Source organism: Capricornis sumatraensis, chromosome 22 (assembly GCF_032405125.1).
Source record: "Capricornis sumatraensis isolate serow.1 chromosome 22, serow.2, whole genome shotgun sequence".
NCBI lineage: Eukaryota > Metazoa > Chordata > Mammalia > Artiodactyla > Bovidae > Capricornis > Capricornis sumatraensis.
The window spans coordinates 13,108,021-13,124,786 of record NC_091090.1 but is presented as its reverse complement, the minus strand read 5'-3'; the positions used below and the strand labels follow the sequence as shown (position 1 = coordinate 13,124,786).

The 16,766-nt window shown below is 56.2% G+C and overlaps 1 protein-coding gene across 2 annotated transcripts in view; it reads left to right on the top strand.

Moving 5' to 3' along the window:
• Positions 1 to 16,766, top strand: part of GRM4 (glutamate metabotropic receptor 4) — a 102,903-nt gene that overhangs the window by 72,203 nt on the left and 13,934 nt on the right. For both annotated transcript variants that reach the window (XM_068960479.1, XM_068960478.1), the window contains 2 exons: positions 13,056 to 13,256; positions 13,463 to 13,599. In XM_068960479.1, the coding sequence (XP_068816580.1) occupies positions 13,056 to 13,256; positions 13,463 to 13,599 (338 nt within the window). The remainder of the gene's footprint in view (positions 1 to 13,055; positions 13,257 to 13,462; positions 13,600 to 16,766) is intronic.

Here is a 16,766-nt window from a genome sequence, read left to right as displayed (position 1 = left end):
GGGCATATACCCTGAGAAAACCACAATTCAAAAAGACGCAGATAACCCAGTGTTCACTGCGGCGCTATTTACAATAGTCAGAACATAGAAGCAACCTAGATGTCCATCAACAGATGAGTGGATAAAGAAGTTATGGTACATACACACAGTGGAATATTACTCAGCCATAAAAAGAACAAATTTGAGTCAGTTCTAGTGAGGTGGATGAATCTAGAGCATGTTATACGGAGTAAAGTAAGTCAGAAAAACAAATATTGTGCATTAACACATATATATGGGATATAAAAGAATGGTACTGATGAACCTATTTGTAGGGCAGAATAGAGATGCAGACAAGGAGAAAGGACTTGTGGGCACAGCAGGGGAAGGAGAGGGTGGGGCAAATTGAGAGAGAAGCCTGGAAACATGCACATTATCGTCTGTGAAACAGACAGAGTTGTGTATGACACAGAGAGCTCAGCCCAGTGCTCTGGGACAACCTAGAGGGGTGGGTGCAGGGCTGGGGGGAGGTTCAAGAGGCAGGGGATATATGTATACTTACGGTGGAGAAGGCGATGGCACCCCACTCCAGTACTCTTGCCTGGAAAATCCCATGGGTGGAGGAGCCTGGTAGGCTGCAGTCCATGAGGTTGCTGCTAGTCAGACATGACTGAGCGACTTCACTTTCACTTTTCACTTTCCTGCACTGGAGAAGGAAATGGCAACCCACTCCAGTGTTCTTGCCTGGAGAATCCCAGGGACGGGGGAGCCTGGTGGGCTGCCCTCTATGGGGTCGCACAGAGTGGGACATGACTGAAGCGACTTAGCAGCAGCAGCAGCAGCATGGCTGATTCACGTTGTGTGACAGAAACCAACACCGACATTGTAAAGCAATTATCTGCCAATTAAAAAAAACAACAGGCCTCTAACAGGGCCTCACCCCCAGACCCACAAAGCAGAACTTTGGGAGTGGATTGTTTTTCAAGCTCTCCCAGTGTGTATTTAGGGCTGGGAATATAGGGAAGAGCAGCTTTATTCACATCCAGTCACTTGGGGTTCTTTTCAAATGCTGATGCTTGGTTCCTAGCCCCAGACATTCTGATGGAATTGGTCCTGTGTGCCACCAGGGCATTAGGATTTTTTAAAAGGTGCCCCAGGTGGTTTCCTGTGCAGCCAAGTATGGGAACCACTGGCTTGGAAGGAGAGGTGGCTATAGGAAGGGGAATGTGGTGCACCCCAGGTGAGGGGAACGCTTGAGCAAAGCAGGAGAGCCTGGAGTGAACTTGGGGTGGCCAGGAAGGACTGAAGGACAGTGTGTTCCAGCTGACCTGGACCCTTCCGCTGCCTCAGAAGCCCCAGCAGGGGCTGGTGAGGGTCCTTGTGTGGCCCCAGGCCAGGCACAGTGAACTCACCCATGTCTGGGTGACATGAGGGGTGGGGGAGCTCTGGGGGAATGTTTGTGGAAGCTGAGAGCATCCTGGATGAGGGAAGGCAGCCCTGTCTTCCCGTGGCCCCGCCCAGGTTGGAGCTGAGCTGGTCCCTTGGAAGAACATCTTAGGCCAGGAGGGCCGGGCCGACACCCACGGTCTGTGGGCTTGGGACTCGGCACCTGTCAGTGTGCCAGGCACTGGGTCTGACTCTGCTTCCTTCTGGCTCTGTGACCTGGGACAAGTAACCTGTCTGAGTCCCAGAGAGGGCAGGGAAGCCACCACCCCTCTCAACAGGTTGTTGGGAGGATAGGTGATGTGTTTGAAGGGTATGAAGAAGCTGGCTGAAAAATAATGCATATGGTAAGTGCTCATAAAATGGTGATTGCTGGCGACTTCCCTGGTGGTCCAGTGGTTGGGACTCTGCATTACCAATGCAGGGGGCGAGGATTTGGTCCCTGGTGTGGGAACTAAGACCCTCTATGCCTCAGGTGGAGCCAAAAAAATAAATTAAATAGCCTACTTCAAAACTCTCTTAAAAAAATTGGTGATAGTTGATAGAGAGGAAAGGGGAAAGGTGGGATTTAGATGCAATTGGGTAATTTAACAGTTCAAGTCTGTTGTAAGGATTCCGTTAGCTGTAGGATCCCCAATGACGGAGGACAGCATCATAATTGTTGCACCCATTTTACAGAAGAGGACACTGAGGTGACTGGTGAACATTGCAGAGCTAGAAATGGGCAGGACTGGGTTGGTACCCAGGCGGTTTGGCTCTCCCGCCTGCCTCTCCTGCCGCCTTCCCTTCCATGGCCTGAGCCGCTCTTCTCGCTGGTCCTCAGCCAGCCCTGTGTTCTCCACCTGCCTCACTCTCTCCCAAGCCTAGCTTCCCACTCAGCTCTGCCAGGATGCTGGCTGTCCACGCTGGTAGTGTTGGGTGGGTCCCCTCTGGTCCCCTCGATGCTAGCAGTTTGGATAGTTGGCCTCTGCCTGTCTCAGTCCCATGGGCCCTGCTGCCCTGCCCACGATCTCACTGGGAGCTCCTGTGCTCCGCCAAGCCCACGCCTTCCCGGCCCAGGACGAGAACAGGCCTGGTGACCTTCCAAGAGGGCGGGAAGGACTGTCTCATGCTGGGGTCTTACACTTGGGAAGACCTGATTCATCCTTCAGAATCTGAAGGTGTTAAATTGAATTCCCCTCCAGACTAGGATTTGACAGCCAGTTGTTCTTTGGGAGGGGATCCCAGGAAACTTTGGTTGCGGAGGTAAGGCAGCCATCAAGGGTGTGATACCAAGCAGGTCACCCCCGCCAACAGCTGGAGCTTTACTCCCCTGGGGTCTCTGGGGACAGAATGAAGCATGCCTGCCAGTCATCCCACTGGAGGTGTGAGGGAGCCGGGGTGTGTGTACACCAACTCTCGTCAATCGTTTTTTTTAAAGTTGATCAATTTTAAATTGTTTTTTGGCTGCACCATGTGACTTGTGGGCTCTTAGTTCCCCAACCAGGGATTGAACCTGGGCCCTGGCAGTGAAAGTGCCAAGTCCTAACCACTGGACCTGCCAGGGCATTCCCTCCTGCAATCATTTTTAAAAATTTATTATTTCATATTTTTTTGGCTCCACTGTGTGGCTTGTGGGATCTTAATACTCTAACCAGGGATTGAACCTGGGCCCCAGCAAAGACAGTGCTGAGTCCTAACCTGGCAGGGGAGCGCCTCCTGTCAGTCATCGCTGGCTCTCCCTGGAGGATGTTAATTCTTCAATGCCTCGTCCAAATGGCAAAGAGGGCTTTTGTGGCCAGAGAGCCTCAGAAGAGCAGCAGATACTGGCAGTTGGAGATTGGGCTGTGTGTGTGTTAGACGCTTAGTTGTGTCCGACTCTTTGCGACCCCGTGGACTGTACCCTGCCAGGCTCCTCTAGACTGTGAGGATTCTCCAGGCAAGAATACTGGAGAGGGTTGCTATTTTCTTCTCCAGGAGATTGGGCTGGTGTGTCTCAAAATGGCAAGGGGCCGTGGGCACCCGTTTTCTCAAATGCACAGCTGTGAGAGTCCCCCTTAGGGGGGGTGTGAATCCTGGTGCTGCCGCTTACCTAGCCGTGTGACCTTGGGCAGGTCATCTCTTAAAGCCTCAGTTTCCTCATCTGTAAAATGGAAATCGTACTACCCACTCCCATCCCTTGGTCCCCATCCTGAGCACAGCTGCCTTGCTCACAGGTTCCTGGGGAAGGCAGGGGAAGTGGTCTGCAGGAAGCACAGGAAGGTGGCCTGCGGCCTGCCCCCTACCTGAGCGAGACAGGGGTCACTGAGCGGGCGTCTCTGCAGCTGTCAAGGCCTGTGGGAGGGCAGCGCCTGCCTCCCTCCTCTTCTCCTGGCCCCTCCCTGGGAGCCTGAAGAACAGGGTTTGGGGATTAAAGCTGTAAACAAGGCAGATGTGGCATCTGTCTTCTTGACAGCTCTGCCAGCCAGGTGATGGCTGAGCGGAGGAAGGTCTGGTTTATGAGGAGATAGGATTTGCTGCCTGCTGCTCCTAGGGGCTGGAGCTGTGAGAGGGAGGGGGCCGTGTGGCCCCTGGGGATGTGTGGGGAGAGGCCAGTCACCCAGCCTGTGTTAGCAGCAGTAACAGTAGTAACAGCTGATGTTTATATAGCTTGTATTACATGTCAATTTCCGCTCTGATATTTTGCATTTACTCTTCACAGCAACCCATTTTACAGATGAGGAAAGTGAAAGTGTAGCCGCTCAGTCGTGTCTGCCTCTGTGACCCCATGGACTATAGCCCGCCAGGGTTCTCTTCTATGGAATTCTCTAGGCAAGAATACTGGAGTAGATTGCCATTCCCTTCTCCGGGGGATCTTTCCAACCCAGCTGTCGAACCTGGCTCCCACATCGCAGACAGATTTTTCACCATTTGAGCCACAGTGGAAGCAAAGGAAAACTGAGGTGCAGAGAGGCTAAAGATTTTCCCAAGATCATTCAGGAGTAAATAGCAGAGCTGGGATTTGAACCCTGGCCATCTGGCTCCAGGGATGTCCTGCCTCAGGCCAGCTGATGTCCCATCCCCAGGGCCCTCCTGGCCATTCCAGCCTGGCTTTGACAGTTTGTTTTCACCTCTACACTCCTAAGGGAACTGGGGAGAGGAAGGAAGACCCACATTTGGGATTACCTACTATGCGCCAGGCTGTGCCACGCATTAGGGGAGCTCACATTTGCTCAAGCCATCAGCCATGTGGTGGCCAGAGGGGTCCTGAGCCCTTCCCCTCTGTGCTGTTGCTCACTTGTTCAACTGGCATTTTCTCAGGCTGGCTGTGTCCCCAGCCCTGTGCTGGGCTCTGGGAGGGGAACAGACCTGCCCCGTGGAGCTCCCCCTGCAGGTGGGAGACTGTATGGCCTTGTGGATAATGTACACGATGGTTTGGTCCCAGTAGTCAGAGCCAAGGGCCTTCGGAGGGCTTAATCCTGAGACAGGAGAAGACAGATCCAGGAGGCCTCCTCCTGGAGAGAGACTGAGAGTGCTGGGAGACCAGGGATGTGGCATTTTTAAATCAGGAGGTCCGAAGTCCTCACTGAGAAAGTGACCGGGAAAGAACCTGCCAGGCAGAAAGTACAGCGTGTGCAAAGGCCTTGAGCTAGGCTCAGGCCTGGCAGATTGAGGGAGCAGTGAGGAGGCCCACGTGGCTAACACAGAGGGCAACAGGTAGCAGCCGAGGTCCGACGGTAGGGTGGGGTGTGGGGCCTGGTTGGCCATTAGTAAGGTTCTAGTCATTATTAACACAGAATGAGACAAAGCCACGGCAGGGTTTGGAAAAGGATTAGCGTGATAAGACTTGTGTAATAATGGGCTCATCATGGCTGCCTTCCGGAGCAGAGCCAGAGATGAGTTCGGGGCTGTAGGCTGGGGTGGGAGCTGGAAGGAACCCGGAGCAGGTGGTGGCATGCGGATGGTGAGGAGTCTGATTCTTTATCAGTTTTGCAGTGTGGCTGCAGAGTTTGCTAAAGGATTTGCGGTGAGAGAAAGATGACAGAAAATCAAGGAGGACGCTGAGGTTCTTGGCTGTACTTTGAGTTGCGGGGGGAGCGTGGAGAGTCAGGCTGAGTCATGGGGAGATTCCTTGGAGAGGTGGGTGCAAAACCCAGGCTGAAGTTGGTCAGGAGGAAAACGGAGAAATTGATGACGAGTAAGTGAGTAAGGACCGCTCTTCTGGGAAGTTTTGTTGTAAACAGAGAGAGAGAGAGATGCTAGCTGGGGAAAAAGTGGGGTCAGGAGAGGGTTTTGTTTGTTTAAATGGGAGAAATTAGAGCATATTTGTATGTTTCCAGCGAAGATCCAGCAGAGGAAAATCTAGAAGCTGCTGGCGGGAGAGGGAGCATGGCTGGGTGATGGGGGAGAAGGGACATGCACGCAAGGGGCTGGCTGTGACTGCGGCCCCCTAGCTCTGGGGTGGGCTGGGGGTGGATGTTGGGGTCTCAGAACCAGTAAGGGGCAGAGAAGGGCCTTCCCTGGGAGCTGGCCTGTCCAGGTGCCAAGTGTGGACTCTGCTACACATGTCACTCTATTCTAAGGGTCCCTGGAGCTACCCTCATTTCAGACAAGCCAACTAAAGCCCAGAGATACTATGCAACTCAGCCCATAAGAGGCTGTATTGGGGTGGGGAGGGGGACAGTGTTTCAAGCTGCTCCCATCTGGCTGGACATCCACGTCCTGTTTCTTGAACTTGGGTCTGTGGACATCTGGGGATACATTCTTTGTCTTGTTTGTTTGCTTTTAAAAAGTCATTTCTTTGGTGGTGCTGGGTCTTAGATGTGGTAGGTGAGGTCCCTTAGTTGCAGCATGTGGGATCCAGTTCCCTGACCCGGAATCGAACCTGGGTCCCCTTCACTGGAAGCTTGAAGTCTTAACCACTGGACCACCAGGGAAGACCCTGGGGATACATTCTTTGTTCTGTTTGCTTTTTGAAAATCATTTATTTGGCGACACCAGGTCTTAGCTGTGACACGTGGGGTCCTTTAATTGCAGCATGTGGGTCTAGTTCCCTGACCTGGGATCAAACCTCCCTCCACTGGGAGCTCGGAGTCTTAGCCACTGGACCACCAGGGAAGACCCTGGGGATACATTCTTGAGGTCAGACTCTCAGGGACCCAGGAGTTCCTTGACGATTCCTGAACTTTGCATTTTCATTCAGTGGCCATCCAGAAGTGGTCTTTACTGATTGTGAAGACAGCTTCTCTGCTCCTGTGATTATTTGCAGTTGGAAGCCAGTGTCACCGCCAGGATTTCAGCTTCTGATGTGTTTTCACCCTGGGATCTTCCTGGGACAGAGCCATCTTACCTCAGAAGGGGACTGGGGCTGGCTCAAGGTTGGGGAGCCCTGGGCTGTACCACCCATGAGAGCCCAAAGGGGAGCACCTGGGAGGAAGTCAGGAGCTCCCCCCTGCCTTCACCTCCCTGCCCCGAAGGTGCTGATCGTTAAGGGCCCATGAGGCACTAGGGCTAGCTCAGGGTTCCCTGGGATGAGGGCTGACACAGAGCTGAGGCCAAGTTTGGGAGAACAGACCTGGGGTAGAGGGAACCACGCTAAGTTGTTTAGAGGTCCCCTAACCAGAAAGTCCCTTTGACAGCAAGGAGATCAAACCAGTCAATCTTAAGGGAGACCAGCCTTGAATATTCATTGGAAGGACTGATGCTAGAACTGAAATTCCAGTATTTTGGTCATCTGATCCCAATAGACAGCTCATTGGTAAAACCCCTGATGCTGGGAAAGATTGAGGACAGAAGGAGAGGAGGTTGTTGGGATGAGATGGCTGGACAGCATCACTGATGCACTGAACATGACCTTGGGCCTGGGAGACGGTGAGGGACAGGGAGGCCTTGCGTGCTGCAGTCCATGGGGTTGCAAAGAGCTGGACACGATTGGGCAACTGAACCACAGCAACAACCAGGAAAGCAGGTGGCTTGATGGAGGTTGAAAATTCAAGGGGAGGGGCTGGCAGACACGGTGGGGTGGGTGGGGCTGAAGAACAAGGGTGCTACCGCAGACGAGGACGGTGAGCCTGCTATGTGACTTGGGGGTGCCGAGCAGGCCCAGGTGATAGAGCAGGACATGGGGGTAGGGCTTGGGGACCCTAAGAAAAACCTGTGTGTTCCTGGGAGGTAGAGTCAGGAAAGAGGGGGAGTGGCCAGAAAGGACGGGTGTCAGCTTCCTCCCCTACCCCTGTATCAGTGGACAAGCTGACCTGGGCCCTCTCCGTGGGGTGGGCACCCTAGGCTCGTCTCGTGACGGGGGTGGGGAGAATCAGCATATGCCAGGCTGCATGCAGAGGGGCAGCCGGGCTGGGTGGAGGCCTCGGGCAGTGGGGAGTTATCCCTTGGGGGAGTGTTAGTTAGGAGAGGGAAAGGGAAGCTTAGAGAACAATACATACATGATATGAGGTTGTGTGTCTTATTGATAGATCTGTGCCTCCTTGAATCCTATCAGTGGCCCCACAAAGTAAGCATGATTACCCTGGATTCTCATCTAGGGGTGTAAGTGTTGCTTAACCCGGTCATAGGGCTGGTCCAGGGCAGAGCCATGCACCAGCTCTCCCTGGGGGATCCTGGGACCCTCCTATCCTGCTCCCTGGAAGTTTGCCTGATGGATAAAAACCGGTGTGGATGTTGGCCTGTCTGTACGTAGATGCCAGTGTACAAATCTGTAGATATGTGCGGTATGTCCACATTCCTATGTCAGTTACCCATGTGGACTTGAATCTGGGGGTGTGGACCCTGAGGTGTCCCCCTGGCGGCCCCCTAGCACCACTTTGCCAGTGGGATGAGTGCCCTGGGAGCAGCCCTTGGCCTTGCCAGTGGGATGAGCACCCCAGGAGCAGCCCTTGGCCTTGCCAGTGGGATGAGCGCCCCGGGAGCAGCCCTTGGCCTTGCCAGTGGGATGAGCGCCCCGGGAGCAGCCCTTGGCCTTGCCAGTGGGATGAGCGCCCCGGGAGCAGCCCTTGGCCTTGCCAGTGGGATGAGCACCCCAGGAGCTGCCCTTGGCCTTGCCAGTGGGATGAACGCCCCGGGAGCAGCCCTTGGCCTTCAGCTGGCAGGGGTAGGGCTGTGTGTTCCCTCAGATGGGCTGCCCTGAGGCCTAGGCCCCGCCGTTCTCTGGAGCCTCCGTGGGCAAGCCTCACACCTGGCATTGGTGCCCTCCCTTCATGCCCTCGTCTCACTTCCTTACCGCTGACTTGTGCTTTCAGCATCACCTCCAGATAAAATGCTTGTGCTCACATCCTTGTCAGGACCTGTTTGTGGGGCTTCTCTGCCGGCAGTGAAGCTGAATAACTACATACCTGCGGAGGTGCTATGCTAATCATGTAGCTGTGTCTATAGAGCATGTGTTTATGTGGCCGGTTCTGTTTTCCATACGTTTGGATGTGGATGTGCGTATAGAGATGTGTATAAATGCAGGCACGTTTGTGTTGTGACTCTACATGTGCAGATGTGAAAATGTGTGAGTGTATATGTGGTTGATTTGCCACACCTTTCTGTGAGGAAGTGTGTGTGTGTGTGTGTGTGTGTGTGTGTGTGTGTGTGTACACGTGAGCCTAGACCTCAGGAGGAATGTGGCTGGGTGGGGTGAGTTTTGAGGAGGTGAGAGGGGAGACCGGGAGGAGCTATGGTTATTTCAACCTTGAAAACTCATTTCAATTACAATTTACAACCTGCAGACAAAGGCTGCAGTCGCCCTAGTAACCGCAGCTGCGGGGGTTTTGACGCGGGGAAAATCCTTTCGCTGACGGTTCTGGGGCTGGCTGTCACCCGTGGCCGAGCCAAACGCCTCTCTGGCTCACTGTGCCTCGGGACACAATTAGGACATCTTCAAACTGTCGCTGCTGCTATTGCTGCCGTGTGTCCGGAATTGATCTCCAGGAGCTCTCGGAAATCTGTCTTGCTTCCTCCCAGAGCTGCGATTCCCCAGCCTTGGCCTGGGGGTCCCTCCCTCCCCACCGACCAGAGGGGGCTCTCTGACCCCGGCTTCCCTCCACAGCCCCCTGGCTCCTCTAGCCCTGCAGACAGGGATGCTTGGCTCCTGCTTAGGCCTGGTCAGACGCCCCAGAGAAGGGGAAGGAGGCCAGTCAGGATGGATGGAGGGAGAAGAAGGAGGGGACAGTTCAGGGTGGCAGACACTCTTTGGAAGCCAGAGAGATCTAGGTTCCAGTCCCAGTCACTCACCGGCCAGGCCAGTCCCCAGGTGTGTAGGAACACCTGCTGGTGGTCAGGATTCTCACAAGCCTCGGTATTGCCCTCGACTACCTGCAAACCTCCTCCTCTGTGAGGACGGCCGGTCTGGCCTGCCTCTCAGAGGTTCAGGGCAAAGGAAGCATCGGGCACGCTACAGGGTTATTTGCTGGAGTCAAGGGTGTACAGAGAGCCTCACTGGTTACGGGTGCAGCTTCCAACATTCAGGACAGCGCGTCTTGACCTGGTTTAACTTGTGTTTGTGACCCCTGCCCCCTCCCCCAAAGGGAGCACACTTAGGGTCTGTCATTGTTGCTTCTTGTGGGGCTTCGGGGAGGAGCCTTGTGTGTGTGAGACGGAGTGTGTGTAGGGGGCAGACTCAGGGCCTGCCACTCCCGCACAAATAAAGACCCTTTGCAGGGCGCCTCACTGCCCTGTTATCTCCTTTGTCACTGGGGGCAGACTTGAGACAAAAGTCAGCCATGTGAAAGTGTGTTGGGGAATCTCCAGAAATTGATGGCTGGCCCTGTGGTAACTCTGGGGGTGGGTGGGGTAGATCCCGAGGGGCTGTGCTCCAGGGCCACTGACAGCCCACAGGACCCCGGAGCCAGGCCGAGGTGGGCCCCCCTGGGGAGGGGCTCCTGTGAGGTCATCTGCACTCCATGTGTGACCCCAGTGAGATCGTGTGGTCCCGGACCTGCATGGCGCAGGGATGCATGCTTCAGCTGGACCGCTAAGGGGGACCCTTGGGAAGCCGGAAGTGGAGAGGCAGAGGGCAGCTCTGCCAGAGGGCAGCTCCACCAGGGTGCCTTACCCGGCGTGTCCTTGGCCTGGGGAGAGCCCTGCCCCCTCTCTGCGGCGGCCACAGCCGCCCCCTCCATCCCGGTTAATAATTCAGTCTCTCATCCGTATGAAATGAGGGCTTGATGGGAGCTCTGGGGGCGTGGAACGGCGGGATGCAGACAGAGGACGGGACCCGGGGGCCGGGGGTGAAGGAAGGGCCCGCAGCTGGGGCTTTCCGCACAACCCTATCCCAGCCTCTTCTGTCACCCTCTGGGAGCAAGACTGTCCCTTGAGCTTCTCTCTTGGCTACTGGAACCTGTGATCAGAAGCCTTGAACAAGAGGGCAGGCTGCTGAGGCCGGAGAACCTGCCTCTCCCATCCATTCACCTGTTGCTCCATGGCCGAGAGACAGCTTTGCCTGTTGGCACAGCTCTGCCTTCCCCGGAGCTCTGAGGCGGGCGGGGCTTAGACCCCTCTGTGCCCACGTGTTTAACGCCCTTCTGCAGCGCTTGGCAAGCACCATCAGCATCCTCATCTTGCAGTCTAGGAATCTGAAGCCCACCAGGTGAGGTGGCAGGTCCAAGGTCATAGCTAGACGATGTGTTCAAGCTGGGGTTCCTGCCCAGACAGTCTGGTGCGAATGCAGTGCAGCGGGTAGCCAAGGGCTCAGCCTTGAAGACCGCCCTGTCTCCAGCCCACGCTGGAGGCCACGCTGCAGAAGCTGTGGTATGTCTGGAGCCAGCAGTTCCCCCAGAGCCAGCTGGGAATCTTCCCCTGAATTGTCCGGTCTGGGTGCTGGGGCCCTCTGGTCTGTGACCCCGAGGTTAGGGCACTGGAGTCGGGCTCTGACCTTGGTCACAGTCTCTTGGTGGCCAACATAGGAACAGGAGACGTGCCACCAGCTCCACGGCAGCCCTGGGCAGCAGGGCTTAGTGAGCATGAATTAGCTAAAAGTAGAGGAACTTAGGGGTGACCTGTGGATCCCTGAGGCCTCAACCTGGCTCCCACATGACACCCATTGAAGTCCCAGGCCCGTGTCCCTTGGGGTGCCACTCACCCTGCTGGCTGCTGGGGAATTACCTCTGTAAGATGTGGTCCTGGCCCTCTAGCAGGGAGGCATGGGTGTGTGTCTGTGTGTGTTTAAGGGTTAATTTCATCGTCCTGGCGGTGAGGGAGGAGGCTGCCAGGCAGGCTGTGTGTGGGGCTGTGGGCTTGGGAGGGGAAGCTGGGGTCCCTAGCAGCCTGCCCATGCTCCTCCTTCCTCTCCTCTGCTGTCCCCCATCCTCAACTCAGAGCTCCTGCCCCTCCACCACTTTCCTGCCCTCCCCGCTGCGATCCGCCTCTTACAGTCACCCAGGTGTACAGGCTGGGGGCCGGAGCACCTGGTCAAACCCACTCTGTGTGGTCCTGGGAACCGGGGAGCTTTTCTGTGCCGCAGTGTTTTCATCTCCGTAGAAATGAATGGGGATCATTACCTCATAGCATTGCTGTGATTATCTGACGACTTCCATACATAAAGAGCTTGAAACAGCGCCTGACGCAGAGTAGATGCTCCTTAGAAGGGAGCAGCCCGTATTCTCCATCCTCATTACGGCCCAGGCCTGGGGCTCCTCCTCCTCCAGAAAGTCTTGCTGGCCTGCTCTAGCCCCGCAGCCTCTGTAGCCCAGCTTAGAAGCCCTCTCTTCTGAGCACTTAAGCACCATAATAATGTGGCTTGGTCAGCTCCTCTGTGCCACGGGTTTCTGTAACTCATCTCGTATACAGCACTTCTGTGGGGCAAGATGATGATCTTTTCACTGACAAGACATCGAGGCCTCAGGTAGCCAGAGAGTTTGTACAGGAGCTGGAGCAGAGTGCTTGGGTGTGTCTAGCGCCCAGGGGGTGAGGACGGGAGGCCTGGTGCCCTAGGGAGCCACTGCTGTTTGCAGTGAGAAGGTGGTGCAGTGGGTTCCCCATTTTGCAAAGCTCACTCACCCTGGCTAAGGAGAGGGGGGGGGGTCACTGACAGGGGGGAGGGGAGGGGGGTCACTGACAGGGGGAGGGGTGGGTAGGGTATCACTGACAAAGGGGAGGAGTGGGTGGGTGGGTCACTGACAGGGGGAGGGGTGGGTGGGGGGGTCACTGACAGGGGGAGGGGTGGGTGGGGGGTCACTGACAGGGGGAGGGGTGGGTGGGGGGTCACTGACAGGGGGAGGGGTGGGTGGCAATGATGGTGATTTCTGACGTCTGGGGCATCTGGAAGCCACTGAGGGCATCAGGTGTCCTGAAGCCTGAGGGACCTGCGGCCAGCCCCTCACCCTCTCTGGGCCTCAATTTCCCACCCCCTGTACCCCATGGTGGGGCAGCAGCCCCTGGCTGGTGGCCGCCCATGGCTGAGCTGCTGTAGGGCATCACTGCCCTCATCCACAGACGCAGTTTCTGCCCTGGTGACTTCCCAGCTCACACAGGGTCCAGCTGTACAGTCACGAGGGCAGTGGGCTCTCAGGACCATCCCCCAGGCGCCCCCAGGAGACCATCCCCTGGGGTGATGAAGCTAGCTCTGGGCCTAGGGCCAGAGACCTGGCTGTATCCTGGGGGGGCCGCTGTGGTTCCCGCCGTGCATCTGTGAGCACTCATGGGCCTCGTGGGCACTCCTGCCCTGAACATTTTCGTTGCAGACCGGGAGCGCATCGGGCAGGACTCTGCGTATGAGCAGGAGGGGAAGGTGCAGTTTGTGATCGACGCTGTGTACGCCATGGGCCATGCGCTTCATGCCATGCACCGGGACCTGTGTCCTGGCCGCGTGGGGCTCTGCCCGCGCATGGACCCTGTGGACGGCACCCAGCTGCTCAAGTACATCCGCAATGTCAATTTCTCAGGTGGGGGCACCACTCAACCCTGGGGAAGGGGTCCCGGGGCCGCATGGGGTGGGAGTGGGGGAACCTCTTCAGATGCTTCCAGGGAGTAAACACCCCCCGAGATGTTCCATGCAGAGGTGTTGCTGCCCAGGGCTCATGCTCCTCCCTGTCTCTGGGCAAAGGCTCAGCAAAGAAACGGAGTGTGTGACCCCCATGCCCCCCCCCAGGCATTGCGGGGAACCCTGTGACTTTCAATGAGAACGGAGATGCACCTGGGCGCTACGACATCTACCAGTACCAGCTGCGTAACGGCTCTGCCGAGTACAAGGTCATTGGCTCCTGGACGGACCACCTGCACCTCCGGGTAAGTGCCCAGAGGGAGGGCAGGGTGTGTGGCAGGGGAGAGGGCACCCGGCCCCTGGAGGGGAGCCCTGATGCCTGGGTTTGGTGCTGCCGAGTTGGGGCTTCCTTCCGTCAGAGGGCCCTGAGGCCCCAAACTCCAGAACAGAAGAGCAGGGCAGCTGGGCTCCCGCCCTCCCTGCCCCTGTCCTTCCTCATTGCCTGGGCCCTCCTGCCTGCTCCCCTCACAGGGCAAACCCTGCAGACAGATGAATTCACACTGGGGTGCCGGGGCTCAGAGTCTTGGGGGTGGGGGGTGGGGATGGGTTGAAAGGTGAGGAGGGAGAGGGCTGTGTCTGGACAGAGGAGGATGAGAAGAGCAGTCATGCAGTGGGGTTCTGCTGGAGGGTAGCTGTTTGAGAATAACTCCATCAAACCACACGGGAAGGTCATCATCTTTCTCAGTGGCATGAAGGGGCTTCTCCTGGGTCCCCAGCCATGCTGTTCCAGGTCATGGCTGTCCCAGGGACTCGGGATCTCCCTCCTGCCCTCGATGTCCCCGGCTACGAATAATGCCATGTTTTGGGGATGAAAGGAACCTGTGATTGGTGCCCCAAGGTGGTGCCTGTGGACTGACTGGTCCCCTCGCTGGGTGGAGGGTGAGCTGCATGCAGGGTGGGCGCAGCGTGACATCCAGGTGGACCGGACAGGCTCGGGAGGCCCAGATTTGGGAGAGTCATGTCACGTCCCTGCCTTCCGTTCCTGTACGCATCTCTTTTGGCTGCAAGTCCTGGAGCTCTTCAGGGCACTCTCTGCCCATGATCTCATTTATCCCCAACAATCTTCCAAATCAGAAGGAATATCTGTGGAAACCCAGCCCTAGGGAGGTTCCAAAGGCCACACAGCGTGTTGGGGATAGAGCTCGTTCCTACAGTGATGCTTCTTGGGCTGCTGAGCGGAAACAGATGGACAGAACAGAGCGAGTGGGAGCAGTGTGGGCAGGGTGGGACCCCAGCCCAGATGGAGGCCTGTCTCGTTCAGATCCAACGTAGCGGGGAGGGGCAGGACCTCCATTCACTGGCAGTGGCAGGCAGCTCATCCTATGGAGCACCCGCTGTGACGGCTCTTGTTCTTATCAAGTTACCTTACTGTAGAGATGCCAGCCCTGCGGGGCGGGCACTATTTTCACCCCATTCTGCAGGCAAGGTAAGTGAAGGCAGGCCTGAGGGGTGGGAGTGATTCTTGGGTCCTCTCCCCAGGAATCCAAGCCCCTCCATCAGCCTGGAGCTGGCGGGAGGGAGGCGGTGATGCAGGACCGGTCCTCAACTGCCACACCTTCCCCGTCCCTCCTGAGGGCTCTCGCTCGGGTGTCCAGACCTCACTGCTTCATGGAGACTCCACCACGATTCACTGGCCCCACCTTGGGCCAGCCCTGGGCTGGGGGCTGCAGACAGCAGGGAAGTAACTCAAAGGCCCTGTCCTCCTGGGGCTGATGCTCTGGAGAAGCAGACAGAAATTCCAAGTGGAAGCCGCCGTAAGTCACAGAGGACTCTGGTGGCCTTGCATCTGCTGTCTTTGGATCAGGTGGGACAACAAAGGCTCAGAGAGGCTGAGGTGTTTGCTCAAGGGCACACAGCCAGCTAGTGACAGAACTGTGATCCCAACATTTGATCTCACTCACTGCTCTTTCCACTGGAGCCACAGTTTTCCTGAATACCCCCCATCCCCCTGGATCCCTGGGTCCCCCTGCAGCACCACAGGTCTGGTGCCCAGAGATTGTCCTGCCCCCTTGTTCCTGCAGGATGGTAGTTGGCCCTGGTCACTGCTGTGCTCATTGGCTTTTAGGGGATGGTCATGCCCAGAGCCACAAGGCGAATTTCCTCCTTGAGATTTTTGTCCCCATCTACCATGAAGCCATCTTTGGATTCTGCACCCTGCCTACTCCAACCCACCTCACTCACCCTTTTTCTCAGCTCTAAAATCCTCCCTTCAGCCCCAAACCAACTGGCTATTCCTTCTCCTGGAGTGAGCTCCCAGAGCAAAGGGCCTGCTGTTCTCCAAGCGTGAAAGTGATAGTCGTTCAGTCGTGTCTGACTCTGGGACCCTCTGGACTGTAGCCTACCAGGCTCCTCTGTCCATGGGGATTCTCTAGGCAAGAACACTGGAGTGGGTTGCCGTGCCCTCCTCCAGGGGGTCTTCCCAACCCAGGGATTGAACCCAGGTCTCCTGCATTGCAGACATTTTACCTTCTGAGCCACAGGGGAAGTCCCAAAGCCATTCTCTAAGCATGACCCTTCCTAAGAGCTGATGCTTGGGATATGGCTCCCAAGTGTGGCCACGCTCCCTCTGCCCAGAGCCTGGAGCTCCTGGGGGCTCTCGCTTACTTTCCAGAACTTTGTAACACGCTCAGTAGGGCATGCCAGCTTCTGTGGCTCCTTTGCCCGCAGCAGTTGTGTCTTCAGAGGCATGTAACAGAATGCACTCATTCAAAGTAAGGGGCAAAGAAACACCCCTGGGCACAGAATGCAGGTTCTCTGATTTAACCTTTGTTCATTGTTCTCTGCTGAACCTGACTGCCTGTGCCACCCGGAGGCCCTGGGGGCCGAGCCACAGGGCAGTGCGTCTCCCCTTTGTGTGCGCACACCAGTCACCTGTGGGGTTTGGTTAAAACTCAGATTCTGGGACTTCCCTGGCGGTCCGGTGGTTAAGATTTCACTTTCCAATGCAGCGGATGAGGGTGCAGTCCCTGGTCAGGGAGCTAAAATCCTTCATGTCTCATGGCCAAAAAATCCAGGACATGAAACAACAGAAGCAATTGTAACAAATTCAATAAAGACTTTACAAATGGCCCACATTTAAAAAATATATATTAAAAGAAAAAAAAAAAAACTTGGATTCTGAATCAGTAGGTCTGGGGTGGCCAAACATTTACATTTCCAACCCGCTCCTGGGTGACGCTGATGCCGCCAGTCGGGGACCACCGTGAGTAGCGAGGCCTCACAGGGCTGGACGTCTGGGCTGCTGGCTCTCCACTCTCTGTCCTGTGACTCTAGGCTGTCACTGCTGGTCTCTGTACGACCCTTGGGGGTTTTGTGTTGGAGCAGGATCCCCTGCAGGTCATCTAGGTCTAAATCGTGCCCGGGAGCTTATTTAAATGCAGCTGTTGGATTCGGTTGATCCTGGCAGGGCCAG